Below are 17,322 nucleotides of genomic sequence, written 5' to 3' on the forward strand. Positions count from 1 at the left end.
ACCTCTTCCTGAGGAAAAAAAAAATAGGTTTAGCTGACAGACAGACAGACAGACAGACAGATACAGTCAGAACAAGAAAAAAAAAACCTGTTACTTTTACTGTGTAATTTTGTTTCCTGCCAAATTTCAGTATTCTTGGTTAATAGGAAATACCCTATAGGTTTTGATGAGTGAGCTTGCAAGTATCAAAATATGTTGATGTAAATGGCTGTATCATTTGATTGCACTGACTTGCAAGCTTAAAAGTTTTCACACCGCCAAGGGACCGTGGATTTTAGTATCTGATATAAATTTCAACTTGACATGTCCACTTGTTTCCAAGAAAAATGGGTCATAACAGCTGGACAGATTGACAGTCTGATAACAAATGAAAAAAAAATGTCTCATATAATTAAAAATTAGTGCTTTTTGGATTTTTTTCTGTACTTGTACTGAGGAATCGCGCTTCCTGACAAATTTCAGGATTCTAGGTCAATGGGAGGTATCCTTTAGGTTTTGATGAGTGAGATTGTGAGTATCAAAATGCACGATATAAATGGTCGTATTTTGTGATTGCATAGGTGTAGAGGGTTAATTTTTTTATGTTGCCAAGGGGCCATAAACTTTAGTCTCTGACATAAATTTCAACTTTATATGTCTACCTATTCCCGAGAAGAAGTGTTCTTAATGGTCGGACAGACAGACTGACTGACAGACAACAGTGTGATCCAGTAAGGGTTTTGTTTTTAACGTTCGAGGTACACAATCCTGGAACTTACTGGTACATCATTTTTTGACATAGGCCCCACTTTATAAGTATGTGGGTACCTCATGAGAAGAATTATTTTGATTGTGAATGCAGCCACTCATGGTCTTCAGTTTTCACTTATTCACCCTTCTGTGATATGTCTCTCCCAGTGCTTCATTGAGGTATCCAGACACCTAATAGTCGCTTGGTAAGGGGTCTGGTGAGTAAGGTGGGTGTTTGAGTCGTTGTTGTTGTTGCTATTGTTGAGGGGCAGTGTAGGGGTAAGAATTGTTGTATTGCAACAATACCCCCGCAGTCAGAAGTCTTAATCATTCCCTCCTGATTGGAGGGAAGAAGCAGGTTTGTAGCAATTTTGAGTGTGAATTACTGGTCACTGCTGCTATCCTTTCACTGTAAGACTCCAAAATTATGCCTTTACATAAAAAAAAAGAATGAGCAAGACCTTTTTGTTGATGATTGAGTGCTTAATTCTTTTGGTTTCCACTAAGAATTTGGTGCCATTCCTTGCTCGATCATTCCATTTCAAGTTAATGATAGTGCACCAAGGTCTCATCTCCTGTAACAGTTCTCTCTACAGTTAATTACCCTTCACTTGAAAATGACACAGAAGTGAAGTTCGTCACTGGCACTGATCCAATGATCTCTCAATTCAACAATCACCTGGTGCAGCATCCATCTTGTCCAGACTTGTTTGAATTGCAGCACACAGTGAACAGTATTGTGTGCTGAACTGGCACTAAATTCAAAATTATGGCTATTTTGTTTGCAGTACTATATACATTTTGCTTCACAAGCTCTTCCAATGTGGCAATGTTTTCATTTTTCACTAAGTGGTGTGTCTGGCCCACAGAAGCTACATCTCTTTTAAACTTTCTGCTCCACTCATACAACTGCTACAGGGACACACACTAATCCCCATACTGTGCTTCCGTATTGCAGTGCATTTCCACAGTTTTAACAGCTTCACTACTGAAAAAGCATTCTACAGATTGCTACTAAGTCAGTAAGGGGAGATCTTATTTGCATTGAAACAGCTTCATTTTCTGTGATGCAACATCAGGCTCCCAGCTGTTGGTCATCTGTTATAGCACGAGGATATCACCTAGTAGCTGCCAGATCAACAGTACAACTTTTAGCAAATTTGTTGCATGATTACAGTAAGATTTTCATTTGTATCTTTCTCATGTAAAATGCACATGTTTTCCACCTCTTGCTATGTTACTGAATGTTAATGCCAGTACAGGATAATACTGTCTCACCTCCATTTCTTTTTGCATAGCCATTGATAATCCTCTACCCAGAGTATAATTCAGTTCTTTACCAAGTCAATTTACAGCTTGCACTTCTAGAACATTTCACAGGACTGTAGTCAGACTAAAACTTCTCTATTTTTGCCCAATTCAGAACTCCAACACTGCCAACATTTCAGTGATACATACTGTGTGTTAATCTGTGTTAGAATATATGCCCATCACTTGCTGATATCGTGAACTTGGATCATATAGCTAATAACATACTCCTGTGCAAGCAATATTTTTCTGATCAGCTCTGCACCTTTATGCTGAAATAAAAATCACTGACAATATTATTTTCATACAGTGCTCTGTTTTTAGTTTGTCTATACATGGTAACTGTTTTATTTTACAATATATGCTTATCAAGCAGCAATCCTATACAATGAAATTACAGTGGCTTTCATTCCGTGAAGTTAGTAGAGCTAAGAGAATAGCTTTCTGTAGATTTTAGAGCTGACTTGAATGCCATACACGAATGTAGATATGAAACTACATCTGTGAGGTATTAACTTCATAAAGCAGCTGGAATAACTGCAACTTACGACTTTGGTTTGTTAATTTAATGTGTTTGTTACATCAGATTAATTTAAACTGTTTACGAAAACTGAATGGAGAAATTTGAAGTGGTCAAAAGTTCCAAGTACTTAGGGAGTCCGATCATAAATGATGGCAAGACAGCTGAGGAAATTGGGGACAGACTACAACAAGCAAACAAATCCTACCAGAGTGTAAGGGTTATTCTGTCGAATAAAAATCTCCTGAAGATAAGTATTCAGCTTATTATGAACTCATTCTAGTATGTGCTGATGCTTAGACTATAACAAAACAGGAAAAGATCAGAATACAGGCAGCACAGATGAAATTTTTAAGCATTATCAGAGGCAAGACATGAAGGGATGCAATCAGAAATGAGGAGATCAGAAAAACGACCAGTCTCTCAAAACTTTGAGGTTAAGATGGAAAACAAAACTGAAGTAGTATGGAAATGAGAATGGAAGAGGAGAATGTGTTTAAAAAAAGTATTTTCTGAAAGGAAGACCGATAGAGGGATAAGGAGACATAGTGTGGGAGTCCATAGAGAAGAGGGGAGGAAAACCAGTGCTGGAGAGACAGGTGACAATGGACGCCCCTGATTCACAACCTGAACCAGAAAGATGAAAGTGGGCAAAGAAGAATATACTTTACTTTGTTTACTAATTATAGTACACTCCTGGAAATGGAAAAAAACACATTGACACCGGTGTGTCAGACCCACCATACTTGCTCCGGACACTGCGAGAGGGCTGTACAAGCAATGATCACACGCACGGCACAGCGGACACACCAGGAACCGCGGTGTTGGCCGTCGAATGGCGCTAGCTGCGCAGCATTTGTGCACCGCCGCCGTCAGTGTCAGCCAGTTTGCCGTGGCATACGGAGCTCCATCGCAGTCTTTAACACTGGTAGCATGCCGCGACAGTGTGGACGTGAACCGTATGTGCAGTTGACGGACTTTGAGCGAGGGCGTATAGTGGGCATGCGGGAGGCCGGGTGGACGTACCGCCGAATTGCTCAACACGTGGGGCGTGAGGTCTCCACAGTACATCGATGTTGTCGCCAGTGGTCGGCGGAAGGTGCACGTGCCCGTCGACCTGGGACCGGACCGCAGCGACGCACGGATGCACGCCAAGACCGTAGGATCCTACGCAGTGCCGTAGGGGACCGCACCGCCACTTCCCAGCAAATTAGGGACACTGTTGCTCCTGGGGTATCGGCGAGGACCATTCGCAACCGTCTCCATGAAGCTGGGCTACGGTCCTGCACACCGTTAGGCCGTCTTCTGCTCACGCCCCAACATCGTGCAGCCCGCCTCCAGTGGTGTCGCGACAGGCGTGAATGGAGGGACGAATGGAGACATGTCGTCTTCAGCGATGAGAGTCGCTTCTGCCTTGGTGCCAATGATGGTCGTATGCGTGTTTGGCGCCGTGCAGGTGAGCGCCACAATCAGGACTGCATACGACCGAGGCACACAGGGCCAACACCCGGCTTCATGGTGTGGGGAGCGATCTCCTACACTGGCCGTACACCACTGGTGATCGTCGAGGGGACACTGAATAGTGCACGGTACATCCAAACCGTCATCGAACCCATCGTTCTACCATTCCTAGACCGGCAAGGGAACGTGCTGTTCCAACAGGACAATGCACGTCCGCATGTATCCCGTGCCACCCAACGTGCTCTAGAAGGTGTAAGACAACTACCCTGGCCAGCAAGATCTCCAGATCTGTCCCCCATTGAGCATGTTTGGTACTGGATGAAGCGTCGTCTCACGCGGTCTGCACGTCCAGCACGAACGCTGGTCCAACTGAGGCGCCAGGTGGAAATGGCATGGCAAGCCGTTCCACAGGACTACATCCAGCATCTCTACGATCGTCTCCATGGGAGAATAGCAGCCTGCAGTGCTGCGAAAGGTGGATATACACTGTACTAGTGCCGACATTGTGCATGCTCTGTTGCCTGTGTCTATGTGCCTGTGGTTCTGTCAGTGTGATCATGTGATGTATCTGACCGCAGGAATGTGTCAATAAAGTTTCCCCTTCCTGGGACAATGAATTCACGGTGTTCTTATTTCAATTTCCAGGAGTGTATTTTATACAGATGTTGTTGATTTATGTAAGTGGAATAAAAAATGAATAATTGTAATTGTGGCTACACTGGTTAACTAAAACAACTACCAGGAGCATTACATTAATTTTATGCTCTATTGTTACATAAAATTGCATCTGAATTTTGTATGACTTGTTAACACGTGTTAGGGGCGCAAAAAGTTAACAAGTAATACACAATACAATGCGTTTATTGACATAATTTGTTTTTTCCAGCAATATATCAGAAAAAATTAAATCGTAATTTGATGTGCTGCTTGTCACACTACAGTTGGGAGTTTAATGTTTATTTATTGAGATATCCCATGCCTTTATTCTAACAATGGAAAGTACAGAGTGGAATAACAACAATGTTATGAAAGGATAGGTTTTTGACAGTATAACATTTTCATTGTCATAGAAAAGGATAGATTGCTATTCATCACACGGGGTAAACATTGAGTCACAGGCAAACACAATGAAAAGACTGATAAATGTTTAAGCTTTCAGACAAAAAAAAAATTGTCTTTGGAAATGGAAAACACACACATTCACACAAGTACAACACACACTTTTGCTTGTGTGTGTGTGTGTGTGTGTGTGTGTGTGTGTGTGTGTGTGTGTGTGTTTCCTGCTTCCAAAAGAATTTTTTTGTCCATAAGCTTGAATGTTTATCAGCCTTTTCGTCATGCCTGTCTGGAACTGATCACTTTCTCCATGTGGTGAAAAGCAATCTACCCTTCCCATTATTCTAATTACTCCATCCTACTGATTACTCAGCATTTCTCAGGTTCACTTTGAGCACATGACAGACAGATAGGACTGTTGTGAAAATCATGAGACAGAATTTCAGTCCATTACTTACCTTCACTAGACAAAATATTTAGTACTGTTGACAGAACATAATAGAAACAGAACTATAGCTAGCACTTGAAGAGGATCAGTTTGGTTTTGAACCAGAGAAGTCATCATTGTAGTCAGGAGGTTGCTAGAGAAAAATTTCGGATTAAATAGAGATGCTTCCATAGCCTTTATTGATCTTGAGAAGGCACTTGACAGTATCAGCTTGAAGGAATCCTCCAAAATCTTGAGAGGTACACCCTTACACTGAAAAGTCTGAAGAATAATATTAAACATATACAAAAAGAAAAGTGTGAAGACAGAAGTTACCAGAGAAGAATGTGAAGCAAAAATTAGAAAGGGGTAACATAAGGATGCTGACTTTCTGTTTAATTGTTCAACCTTCTCACTGAAAAAATTATGAAGATCTTCAAAGAAAAAGCATCTGATGCTGAAGTGAAAGCAATCCCCATTCACTGCATAAGATTCTCAGATGATATTGACATAATACCTGTTAGCATAAAGCATGTGCTAAATATACTTCTAGATGTTCAGCAGTTATGAAAAAGTAGGAATGCAAAATTAATTGCTGGTAGACCAAAATTATGATACTAAGCAGGTAAACAAAGAGGATACTCAATATCAAAACTGAAATAAATAAAACACAGAAAGTTGATGAATTTTGTTATTTAGGTCCTTTAACTACATAAGGTGACAGATGCAGAATGGAAATAAAAATTACTAATCATGCCTTCCAAACCAAAATGAAACCCTGTTCGAACAAGCCTCAAAAAGCCCAACAGTACTGACGGACTGCCATGTCATCCTCTGTCAACGGGCATCACTGATGCAGGCATGGGGGAGAATGTGGTCAGCACACTGCTCTCTCAGCCAATCTCAGTTTTCAGTCAAGTAGCTCCTCTAAAGGAATTAGCTGGACGCAAAGGAAAACTGGTGAAGATTTTCTAAAAGAGGTCAGTGTGCAGAGAAGCCTCATAGGAACTACCCAAAAAAGGAAAAAAAAGATTTTGGACATTTATTTCAATACAATAAACATTTAATGGACACTTTAGAAGGAGAAACTTTGCGAAAGTAAACCAAGAGGAGGCCAAGAAAGGAAATAGTCGAAGATCTATTGGAAGTAACAAAATGTCGAAATTATCATGCAATGAAGAGGATAACACAAAATAGGGGAGAAGCCACATTCACAGAAGCCTTTAGATGATGCTGTTGATAGACACACATAAAATACACTACACTATTCTACCTTTTGGAACTAAACTTATCTTTCTCGGGGAGTAGAGATGGGTAGATTGGGGAAGGTTAAAAATAAATAGCAGATCACTGAGACCCAGTACGACAGGCCAACCTTTTCTAAGGGGAGGAGATATGAAAGGGGAGAGGAGACATCAGTCAGTAGGAGGTCAAAGATAGTACATTCATAAGCACTGTGCCAGCTTCAGTCCAAAGAGGTTGAAGACTGAGTGATGAGTAAATATGGATTAAGATGAAGAGGGAAATGAATTGAACAATGAATTTCTCTTCTTTTTAATCTATGTTTACTTCTCACTCTGCCCATATCAACTGTGGACTTGTGATGTGACTGTGCCCCTGTGTGACATAGTTATCTATCCAGTAGCACATCACCATAAATAAAACTGTGCTATTGTAGTGTTGAGAACAACTACAGAAATAAATAATCCAAGTACCATAACTGTATTGATTAGAAGACTGAAATGGAACATAGAACTCTGGTGTTAGTGAACAGGTATCTTTCTTCTTGGAGCAGGTAACTTCAGATGATGAAGTCCACAACCTGACACATAATACAAGTTTGACAGTTCCTCATATCCTGAGATGACACTTTGGTGACTCACTGTACTGGTATTGGTACCATTCACCAATGACTGATGCGGGAGGCAGATCACTGACTTCCTGTGTGAATTCCGACCGTTGACCTCCGTGAACCTCCTGTAGTCGCTGTGAGCTGAGTGTAGATTGACTGCGGAGACCCAGCAATGGTGTTTATGTTACCATGCAGATGAGTACACTCGGTCCGTGTGAGGGGTTCCTGCTGGCTGTGATGACAGGCTGCTTGCTCATTGGCTCTCTGTGTAATGTGATGTTCTCTGATGGTCGATTGGCATCTGTGAGAGGTGTGGCGCTGTAGGTCTGTAAGATGTGGTGCCCTCTTTAGGACGGTCATTGCTGTCAACCTTGTCGAACAGCCACACCTTCTCATTATGTAACTGGGGCAGTGAGACCGTGCCACGGGATGTCGCCTGGTGAGTGCCAGAGAACATAGCAGCGTTGAAGTTGGTGCAGTGGTTATCAGTGTAGTATCTTTGACCTCATACAGTCTTGACACCTTATCTGTGTGTTGGGATCCACTCGTAATGCTGTTCTCAACTACTAAATATATATCTTATAATTTCAGTTTCAGTACCAACATAAAACGAGTGAATCAATTTTTTTTAAAATTTGATAATGGGAAGCACAACATAATCTTTACTTACCATTTGTATTGAAGACCTTGTCCAAAGTGCATATTGGTTGTGGATTCATTTTACTTTTTTGTATGCTGCAAGTGGAAACTGGTAATTCTTGTCATTATTATGAATTAATTTACTTTTACCTTTTTCCCTAAAATTATATCAATTTATTAATGATTTCTTACCTTGATCACATAATGTCTTGTGGCTCAAACACCAGTTGTCACTTTTATATTTATACTTGTACAATTCTGCACTATAATTTGCACAACCTCTGTTTTTACTGATACAACTGCCAAAATTCTACACATGTGGCTCTTGAAAGATGTGACAAATTAATAAAGAAAGTAAATAACAGATTTACTTGAGTTGGTGTAAAAGTAACTTGAATTTTTAGAAACTGATTTTATAAAATGAAGTAACTTTTTGGAAAATTATGTTTTGACAATGTGTTGAAAGAAATATGTGATTTATTATGTCATTTATTTGGATGTGAGAGAAACAAATGCATAAACATTACTCACACAACTGTAATTCAGAAAGGCATTTGCAGTGATGTAAAACTCAACATATGAAAATAACAAAATGAAGTGATCGATACTGCTTTGCAGTGGATAATGAGGAGATTTCCCCTACAAAACAAACTGTGCTGTTGCCAAAAACTTACACTACACAATGGCATTCATATGTAGGCTGGTATCATTTCGTGTACAGCCAAAGGCAAATGTTTCACAAAATCACAGTCCGTGCCCAACTGCCCGCAGAGCGCTGCGGGGCTGCGTGCGGGTGGGACGCTGTCGGCGCTCATCAGCTGGGTGGCGTCGGGCTCCGGGACGTGGGCGTCGCTGGTGCCGCGCTGCTCTGCACCGGACGCGCCCTGGCTGGCGTACTTCGCACTGGAGGTGGAGCACCGAGCGCAGGAGGAGCGGCCCGGCCTGTGGCGGGAGCTGTTGCGGGAACTGGCCAGTACGCAGGGCAAGGCCAACATCGATCAGGCGCTAAAGGTACGGGGGTGGCTTTGTGGGGATGTTGTCACATTACCAATCTTCTCCTCTCTTAATACTAAGTGCAGTGTGAGAACTACTAATAGCGTATTTGAAATGACATTACTGTGAGCCCCCACTGATAATATAGAATGCCAAATCCACAACTCCTGTGAGCATACTTCTATTGCGGGCATTGTTTGTCCAGGGTTGCAGGTCCTTTTCATGTTTAAGGTGATCTTGGCTTTATAAATAACAAACAAAAACTTTGAATAATGTTACTTTATTGTTGTTCAGTTCAAAAACAAAGACATCTTGCATCTGACTTAATCAGCATTGCCAAAATATCCCTACATATTATAAAAATGGATATATGTATGTTCCACATCTCCTCCTAAACCACTGGACCAATTTGAATCAAACTTGGTACACATATCCCTTACTGTCAGGCAACAATCACTGTAGCAATAAGAACCACCAACAATTTGTAGTTCAGCAGATGTTGTTGTGGTCTTCAGTCCTGAGACTGGTTTGATGCAGCTCTCCATGCTACTCTATCCTGTGCAATCTTCTTCATCTCCCAGTACCTACTGCAGCCTACATCCTTCTGAATCTGCTTAGTGTATTCATCTCTTGGTCTACCTCTACGATTTTTACCCTCTACACTGCCCTCCAATGCTAAATTTGTGATCCCTTGATGCCTCAAAACATGTCCTACCAACCGATCCCTTCTTCTAGTCAAGTTGTGCCACAAACTTCTCTTCTCCCCAATCCTATTCAATACCTCCTCATTAGTTACGTGATCTACCCACCTTATCTTCAGCATTCTTCTGTAGCACCACATTTCGAAAGCTTCTATTCTCTTCTTGTCCAAACTAGTTATCGTACATGTTTCACTTCCATACATGGCTACACTCCATACAAATACTTTCAGAAATGACTTCCTGACACTTAAATCTATACCCGATGTTAACAAATTTCTCTTCTTCAGAAACGCTTTCCTTGCCATTGCCAGTCTACATTTTATATCCTCTCTACTTCGACCATCATCAGTTATTTTACTCCCTAAATAGCAAAACTCCTTTACTACTTTAAGTGTCTCATTTCCTAATCTAATTCCCTCAGCATCACCTGATTTAATTTGACTACATTCCATTATCCTCGTTTTGCTTTTGTTGATGTTCATCTTATATCCTTCTTTCAAGACACTGTCCATTCCGTTCAACTGCTCTTCCAAGTCCTTTGCTGTCTCTGACAGAATTACAATGTCATCGGCAGACCTCAAAGTTTTTACTTCTTCTCCATGAATTTTAATACCTACTCCGAATTTTTCTTTTGTTTCCTTAATTGCTTGTTCAATATACAGATTGAATAACATCGGGGAGAGGCTACAACCCTGTCTCACTCCTTTCCCAACCACTGCTTCCCTTTCATGCCCCTCAACTCTTATAACTGCCATCTGGTTTCTGTACAAATTGTAAATAGCCTTTCGCTCCCTGTATTTTACCCCTGCCACCTTCAGAATTTGAAAGAGAGTATTCCAGTTAACATTGTCAAAAGCTTTCTCTAAGTCTACAAATGCTAGAAACGTAGGTTTGCCTTTTCTTAATCTTTCTTCTAAGATAAGTCGTAAGGTTAGTATTGCCTCACGTGTTCCAACATTTCTACGGAATCCAAACTGATCTTGCCCGAGGTCTGCTTCTACCAATTTTTCCATTCGTCTGTAAAGAATTCGCGTTAGTATTTTGCAGCTGTGACTTATTAAACTGATAGTTCGGTAATTTTCACATCTGTCAACACCTGCTTTCTTTGGGATTGGAATTATTATATTCTTCTTGAAGTCTGTGGGTATTTCACCTATCTCATACATCTTGCTCACCAGATGGTAGAGTTTTGTCTGGACTGGCTCTCCCAAGGCCATCAGTAGTTCTAATGGAATGTTGTCTACTCCCGGGGCCTTGTTTCGACTCAGGTCTTTAAGTGCTCTGTCAAACTCTTCACGCAGTATCTTATCTCCCATTTCTTCTTCGTCTACATCCTCTTCCACTTCCATAATATTGTCCTCAAGTTCATCGCCCTTGTATAGACCCTCTATATACTCCTTCCACCTTTCTGCCTTACCTTCTTTGCTTAGAACTGGGTTGCCATCTGAGCTCTTGATATTCAGTTCAGCAGATATGACGTCATAAACAATGAGATGTGTGAAAACTTGCTGCAACATGCGTAATGTTTAATTTTGTTACTTATGTGCTACTAACTCTATTTGCACTAAATTTCACAGATGGTGTCCATGTGTGCAGCTAGATGCACCTACAAAATTATATCGTGGTACCACACATAGTTCAGGAGATACGACATTGTAAACAGTGAGATGCATGAAAACTGTAAGATTGCACATGATGTTTAAATTTATTGCTTATTTGCTACTAACTCTATTTCAAACGTATTTCACAGACAATAGCCACATATGCTGCTGAATATACCTACACAAATATACCATTGTTTGACTCCTAGTTCAAGAGATATGATATTATAAATACTGAGATGTGTGAAAAAATATCACATTGTGCAAAATAGCTGCCTCTAGTGCTATCAAGAGACATTTACAAAATCACATTGCAGACATGCGAAACAGTTGTGCCCAGTGTATAAAAATTGTCCAGGATAATGTTGTTATGTATTTGTACATTATACATAGTTCTTTGTCTGACTGTTTCATAATTACAGGAATACAGGGAGATGAAATTTTTTTCAACATTTCACTACAAAAACAGTTCTTTTTTTGCTTTTGTTTCTAATAGAAAATTGCCAACATGAATATGCATAGTAATACTGTGTTGCCAACTAGTTACTTAATAAAATTGAAAAATCTGACTGAGTTACTGGCCTATCTAACTCACCACTCTCAAGTACTCCACACAAGTGCCTATCTTCATTCCCATGGCATCAAACAAGTCCTACATCAGAATTATGGTATGTCTTGTCAATAAATTTGAATTTCATATAATTTTAAGCTATGCTGGTCTATATTCTATAAAATGGTCACAGAATTATGACTAAATTCTGTGACCATTCTTTATTTTAAATTCTGAGGAAGACACTCCTAGCAGTGCTGAAACCAGGTTAATTTGTTAAAAATAGTGACCGAGGTCTGATTTTCTTTCAATTGTAACTATTCACGGTGTCTGAATGTGCAGCCATGTACAAGATTTTTTAAACACAAGTAACAAGTTCAATATGGAAAAGGATGTATAATTTCAAGCAATTTTATTCTGTGGCCAAAATAATCTGTTATGTTACATGAAAAATAACTTATTTCATAGAATTTTAGTTTCTTCTTCTTTCTTTCTTTCAACTGGCGACCACCTCAATTCAGCTGTCTCTTTTTCTGAGCTCTAACTGTTGCTCAGTGGTTCTGCATTTGTTTCTGGTGTTATTCTATACTCTCTTGGTCAACACTTCCCCTTTCTCCAGCTTTGGATATTCCTGGGAACATTTGTTCTCCTAGATCTTTTTTGTCTTCTGCAAACTGTGCCCCTCTGAATTTCATATCTTGGAAAGTAGGCTAATTTTCTTTTAGATATCCTTCCTGGACTCATCCATGTCACATAGTCATAAAAGGCAAGCCTTCTTTTCTGAATCATCTTGCTATCTGCTCCATGTTTTATGTGATTTGTTGTTGTGAAGCCTTCTGTAGTTAGTGTTGTCTTGGATGGGATTTTACTGTAAATCTATCTTTCTTTATCCTTAAGCGTCTCCATTAGATGTTTCTTCTTCATTGTAAGAGTCTCTGCTGCATATAGAGCCTCTGATACAATAAATTTTCTGTAGTGTCTAAGTTTTGTGTTTGAAAGACATTGTTCTCTTATTGTAGATGCCTTAAGTTATTTGATAGGGCTTCCATTTTGTTAATACTGTTGTGGCACACAATACAAACAAACACTCCTCTTTGATCTGTTCATTTGGCACAACACCCAACCGTACGATGTACAGTAACATGAAACTGCCCGGAGGCGAGCATAACTGTGTCAAAATCTTAAGGGCTGCACAATAAGTAACAGTTGACGCCATGGTTTAGGCTGAGTCTGGAAGACTTGCATTGGCCTAGATAGAGACATGGATGGACATCACTGATGTTGGCGGTGCTAGTTTCGAGTGTGACCACGCATTCAGTGTTGTAGACAATTGCTGGAGGCTGACAATGGAGCCTCTGATGTCGGTCCCCGTATCCGTGGCCAGCAAGCCTTAACTTAGGGCATCAAACAATATCCGGGGTGTGCCAGCACGGCCAGTTGCTCATACAGCATATGAATCTAGAGTGAGGCAGATGGCAAAAGATAATCGTAACTGTGAGCTTACCACATATGCATAATATGGAGCCTTCTTTCTCTGAGGGTTAGGAACTATTCATTTGTCTAGGTATTTAAACTTTTCAGTCTGCTTAATTTTTCCTAGTCGACCTCCGGTTCTCTTGTAGCTTATTATACATTTGCCATAAAGTGTATGTACCCGAAGGGGATTAGTAGCCCAGCCTTCACTGCCTGTGTCTTCAATTGATTAAGTTGTTTTGCTCTCATATTTATGGTGTCTGGAAAGGTCACTAGATAATCTGCAAAGCCTTAGACAATTGATCGTAAGAATTGTATACTTGTAGCTTAGCTTATGCTATTTTCAACACCTGAATGCTGATTTCTTTCTGCAATTCATGGATGTCCATTTCTAAAAAGAAACAGTTGAAGAGCACAGATCATAGTCCATCTCCTGGTCTCACTCCTTTCCTGATTTCATAGGCATCAGACATATGTCCTCTGAACTCCATGTTGGAGGTGGTGTTTGCTAGGTGTGCCGGATAATCACTTTTGTCTTATCTAAGCCATCTCTTTAAGAATTTGAAATAGGGTGGTTTGATCAGTTCACTCAATTGCCATCCTAAATCATCATTCACCTCAAATTCCCTGTTCCTCAGTTTCAGATATGAAAGTATGGACTTCAGATTCAGCATTGATCATCGCATCCTCAGATCCCCTTAGCATTCTACATATACGTTTGTATACTCCACAAGCCATCATAGTGTGTGGAGTGTACCCTGTACCACTACTAGTCATTTCCTTTCCTGTTCCACTCGCAAATAGAGTGAGGGGAAAAATGGCTTTCTATATGCCTCCATATGAACCCTAATTTCTCATATCTTATCATTGTGGTTCTTACGTGAATGTACGTTGCCAGCTGTAGAATCATTTTGCAGCCACCTTCAAATGTCTGTTCTTGAAATTTTTTTTAATAGTGTTCCTCGAAAAGAACGTCGACTTCCCACCAGGGATTCCCCTATGTGTTCGCAAAGCAGCTCCGTAACACTTGCATACTACTGGTAACAAATATACAGTCTGCCTCTGGATTGTTTCGATGTCTTCCTTCTATCTGACCTGGTACGGATCCTAAACACTTGAGCCATACTCAAGAGTAGACCGCACTAGTGTCTGAAGTGCGGTCTCCTTTGTAGATGAACCATACTTACCCAAAATTCTCCCAATAAACCAAAGTCGACCATTCACCTCCCCTGCCACAATCAGCTCATGCTTGTTTCATTTCATGTTGCTTTGCGCTGTTATGCCCAAATATTTAAATGATGTGACCATGTCAGACTCGACACTACTAATGCTGTATCCGAACATTACAGGTTTGTTTTTTGTACTCAACTGGAATAACATATATTTTTCTACATTTAGAGCTAGGTGCCTTTCATCACACCAACTAGGAATGTTGTCTAAGTCATCTTGTATCTTCCTGCAGTCATTCAACTTCAACACCTTACCACACACCCCAAAATCACCAGCAAACAACCACAGATTGTTGACCATTATGTCTGCCAGATCATTGATGTGTGTCAAAATAATAGTGGTCCTATCGCACTTCACGGAGCACTTCTGACAGTACCCTTATCTCTGATGAACACTAGCAGTCTTGGACAACATGCAGGGTTCTATTATTTAAGAAGGCTTGAACCTCTCAAGCATCGGTGAACCTGTTCCACATCCAGATACCTTCGTTAACTGTCTGTATAGGGGCTCTGTGTCAGATGCTTTCCAGAAATCTGGAATCTCTTTGTTGCCCTTCATTCATAGTTCACAATATATCACGTGAGAAGAGGGCAAGCTGAGTTTTGCACGAGCAATGCTTTCTAAAACCGTGCTGATCTGTGGACATAAGTTTCTTGGTCTCAAAAAAAAAATGGATTAATTTCGAGCTGAGAATATTTTTAAGATTCTGCAGCAAACTGATGTTAAGGATATTGGTCAGTAATTTTGCGGGTGTGTTCTTCTACCCTTCTTAAACACAGGAGTTACTTGTGCTCTTTTTCCTGTGGCTTTGTGCTGGGCAAGAATTTCGTGATAAATGCAAACTAAGTAAGAGACCAATGTCATAGAGAACGCTTTTAAAACTGAATTGGGATTCCATCTAGACACTAAAACTTATTTATTTTCAATTCTTTCAGTTGTTTCTCTATGCTAGGAATGCCTGTTACTGTGTGATCCGTATGTTAGTCTGTGCAGTGGTCAAACAACAGTATGTTTGTACAGTTCTCCTGCAAGAATAATTTCTTAAACATGTAATGTAAAACTTCAGCTTTTGTTATGCTATCTTCTACTGCCACATCAGACTAGTGAATGAATGATGAGATGGAAGCCATAGACCTGCTTAGCAATTTTCTCTGTTTCTCAGCCATATCTTTTGCTAAGGTATGACAGTGGTAATTGTTGTATGCTTTGCACACAGATCTTTCCACAGGTGCACAAATCTCTCCTAGCCTGTGCCTGCCAACATTTGCACATTTTCTTTTAAACCGAGAGTGGAGCAGTTGTTCCTTCCTCAGTATTTTTCTTTCCTGCCAATTCCTTACTGTTCTGTTGGTGAACTTGATAGCTCATATTAATTGAAAGCAGGAAAACTGTGACTCACAAGACCATACTACCTGCCCCTAGCCAGCTACTATACGAGTGTCTGTTTTGTTTTGCCCATTGAAGATGTGCAGCTGTATGTGCTGTGATTGGCAGTGCCCATTTATGAGGTATCGAACTCTGGCAGCCATTGTTGTACTCGGATTAAAATGGTATGCAATTTCATAATTACAACATAAGTTGATGAGAGCACCATCTTCTCAGTTTACGTATGTACTTCAAAGCAGGTGATTTGAAAGTGATCCCACCTTCAAACTTATGTTACATCCAAATGGTACATTTTCAAACATGGGTTCCTTATCCATATTGTATCTACTAAATCCCCTGTACAACCCCTAGAAGCCTATGATACGGATTGTGCAATGCCCACTATTTTATTTGCCTGCCTAAATAAAAGCTGGTAAAAAAATAAAGAAATACAAATAAAAATATTTAAATGATATGGTGGTGCAAAAGGGGAATATTTGAAAATTTAAAAGTTTCAAGGCTGTGGTGCCTACTATGAACAAGATATTTCTCTCATCTTAGGAAAAGGGTACAACAATGTGAAGTGAATGTTGCTTGATGTCTTTTGAAAGATCGGTATACACTGTAGAGAAAGGTGGGAACAGTAAGAATGGTACACTATTGGTGATATGCTTGTTAGTTAATAAGCAACATACACAGTTTTAGAGCATGAGTGATTATTTGTTTTAAATGTGAAGTGGTTTCTGGACTAACTTGTGTCCACTACAGAGCATTTTTTATAGGCATGCCCACCACTATACTGTCGGAATGCGTCATGGCTATAGAAGAATTATCCACACATGGGTCACATGGATACTCTTACCCAGTACTGGGTTCTCTGAATTCCAGAGATGGGAACTTATTCTTGTACACATCTTCTTGCCATCCTGGACCTATCCTCTGTAAACACTAAATCTCTTCTATTCTTTTTTTATCATTATCATAAATCTTTTCATGATATATTATCTCACTATTTCCTTGATTTTCTTTTTACTTTTACTTTCTTTTTTTACATTGTTAGTGTAAAGAAATTTCCAAAAATTCTCCTAAATAATCTCAAAAAAATCCTTTAATAATTTCTTCAGGCACGCATTAGCTGCATACATGTTCCTTTATTAGGCAACACAACCGGTTTGAAATTTATTATAGGTGCATCGTCAGGTAATAGTCTGTATTGAATACAAAAAGTGTTTTTGTAAAATGCTGTTAATACACTGTGTATAATAGTGAGAAAAAAGATAGGCTTTTACTCACAACTTATCACTTCATGTCCTAATATTCAAGTTTTAACTGATCAATTGCGTAACCTCTTAAAAGTCTGATCATCAAATGGCTAAACTTGGAATTTATGCACCATAAGGTGAATGTGAAAAATATC

General features: G+C 39.9%; 1 protein-coding gene across 1 annotated transcript in view; it reads left to right on the top strand.

The window, feature by feature from the left end:
- Window positions 1-17,322, top strand: part of LOC126214892 (ectopic P granules protein 5 homolog) — a 388,516-nt gene that overhangs the window by 153,390 nt on the left and 217,804 nt on the right. The window contains exon 17 of the mRNA XM_049941536.1: window positions 8,764-9,003. Coding sequence (XP_049797493.1) covers window positions 8,764-9,003 — 240 coding nt within the window. The remainder of the gene's footprint in view (window positions 1-8,763; window positions 9,004-17,322) is intronic.

The sequence above is a fragment of the Schistocerca nitens genome, chromosome 12 (genome assembly GCF_023898315.1).
Source record: "Schistocerca nitens isolate TAMUIC-IGC-003100 chromosome 12, iqSchNite1.1, whole genome shotgun sequence".
NCBI lineage: Eukaryota > Metazoa > Arthropoda > Insecta > Orthoptera > Acrididae > Schistocerca > Schistocerca nitens.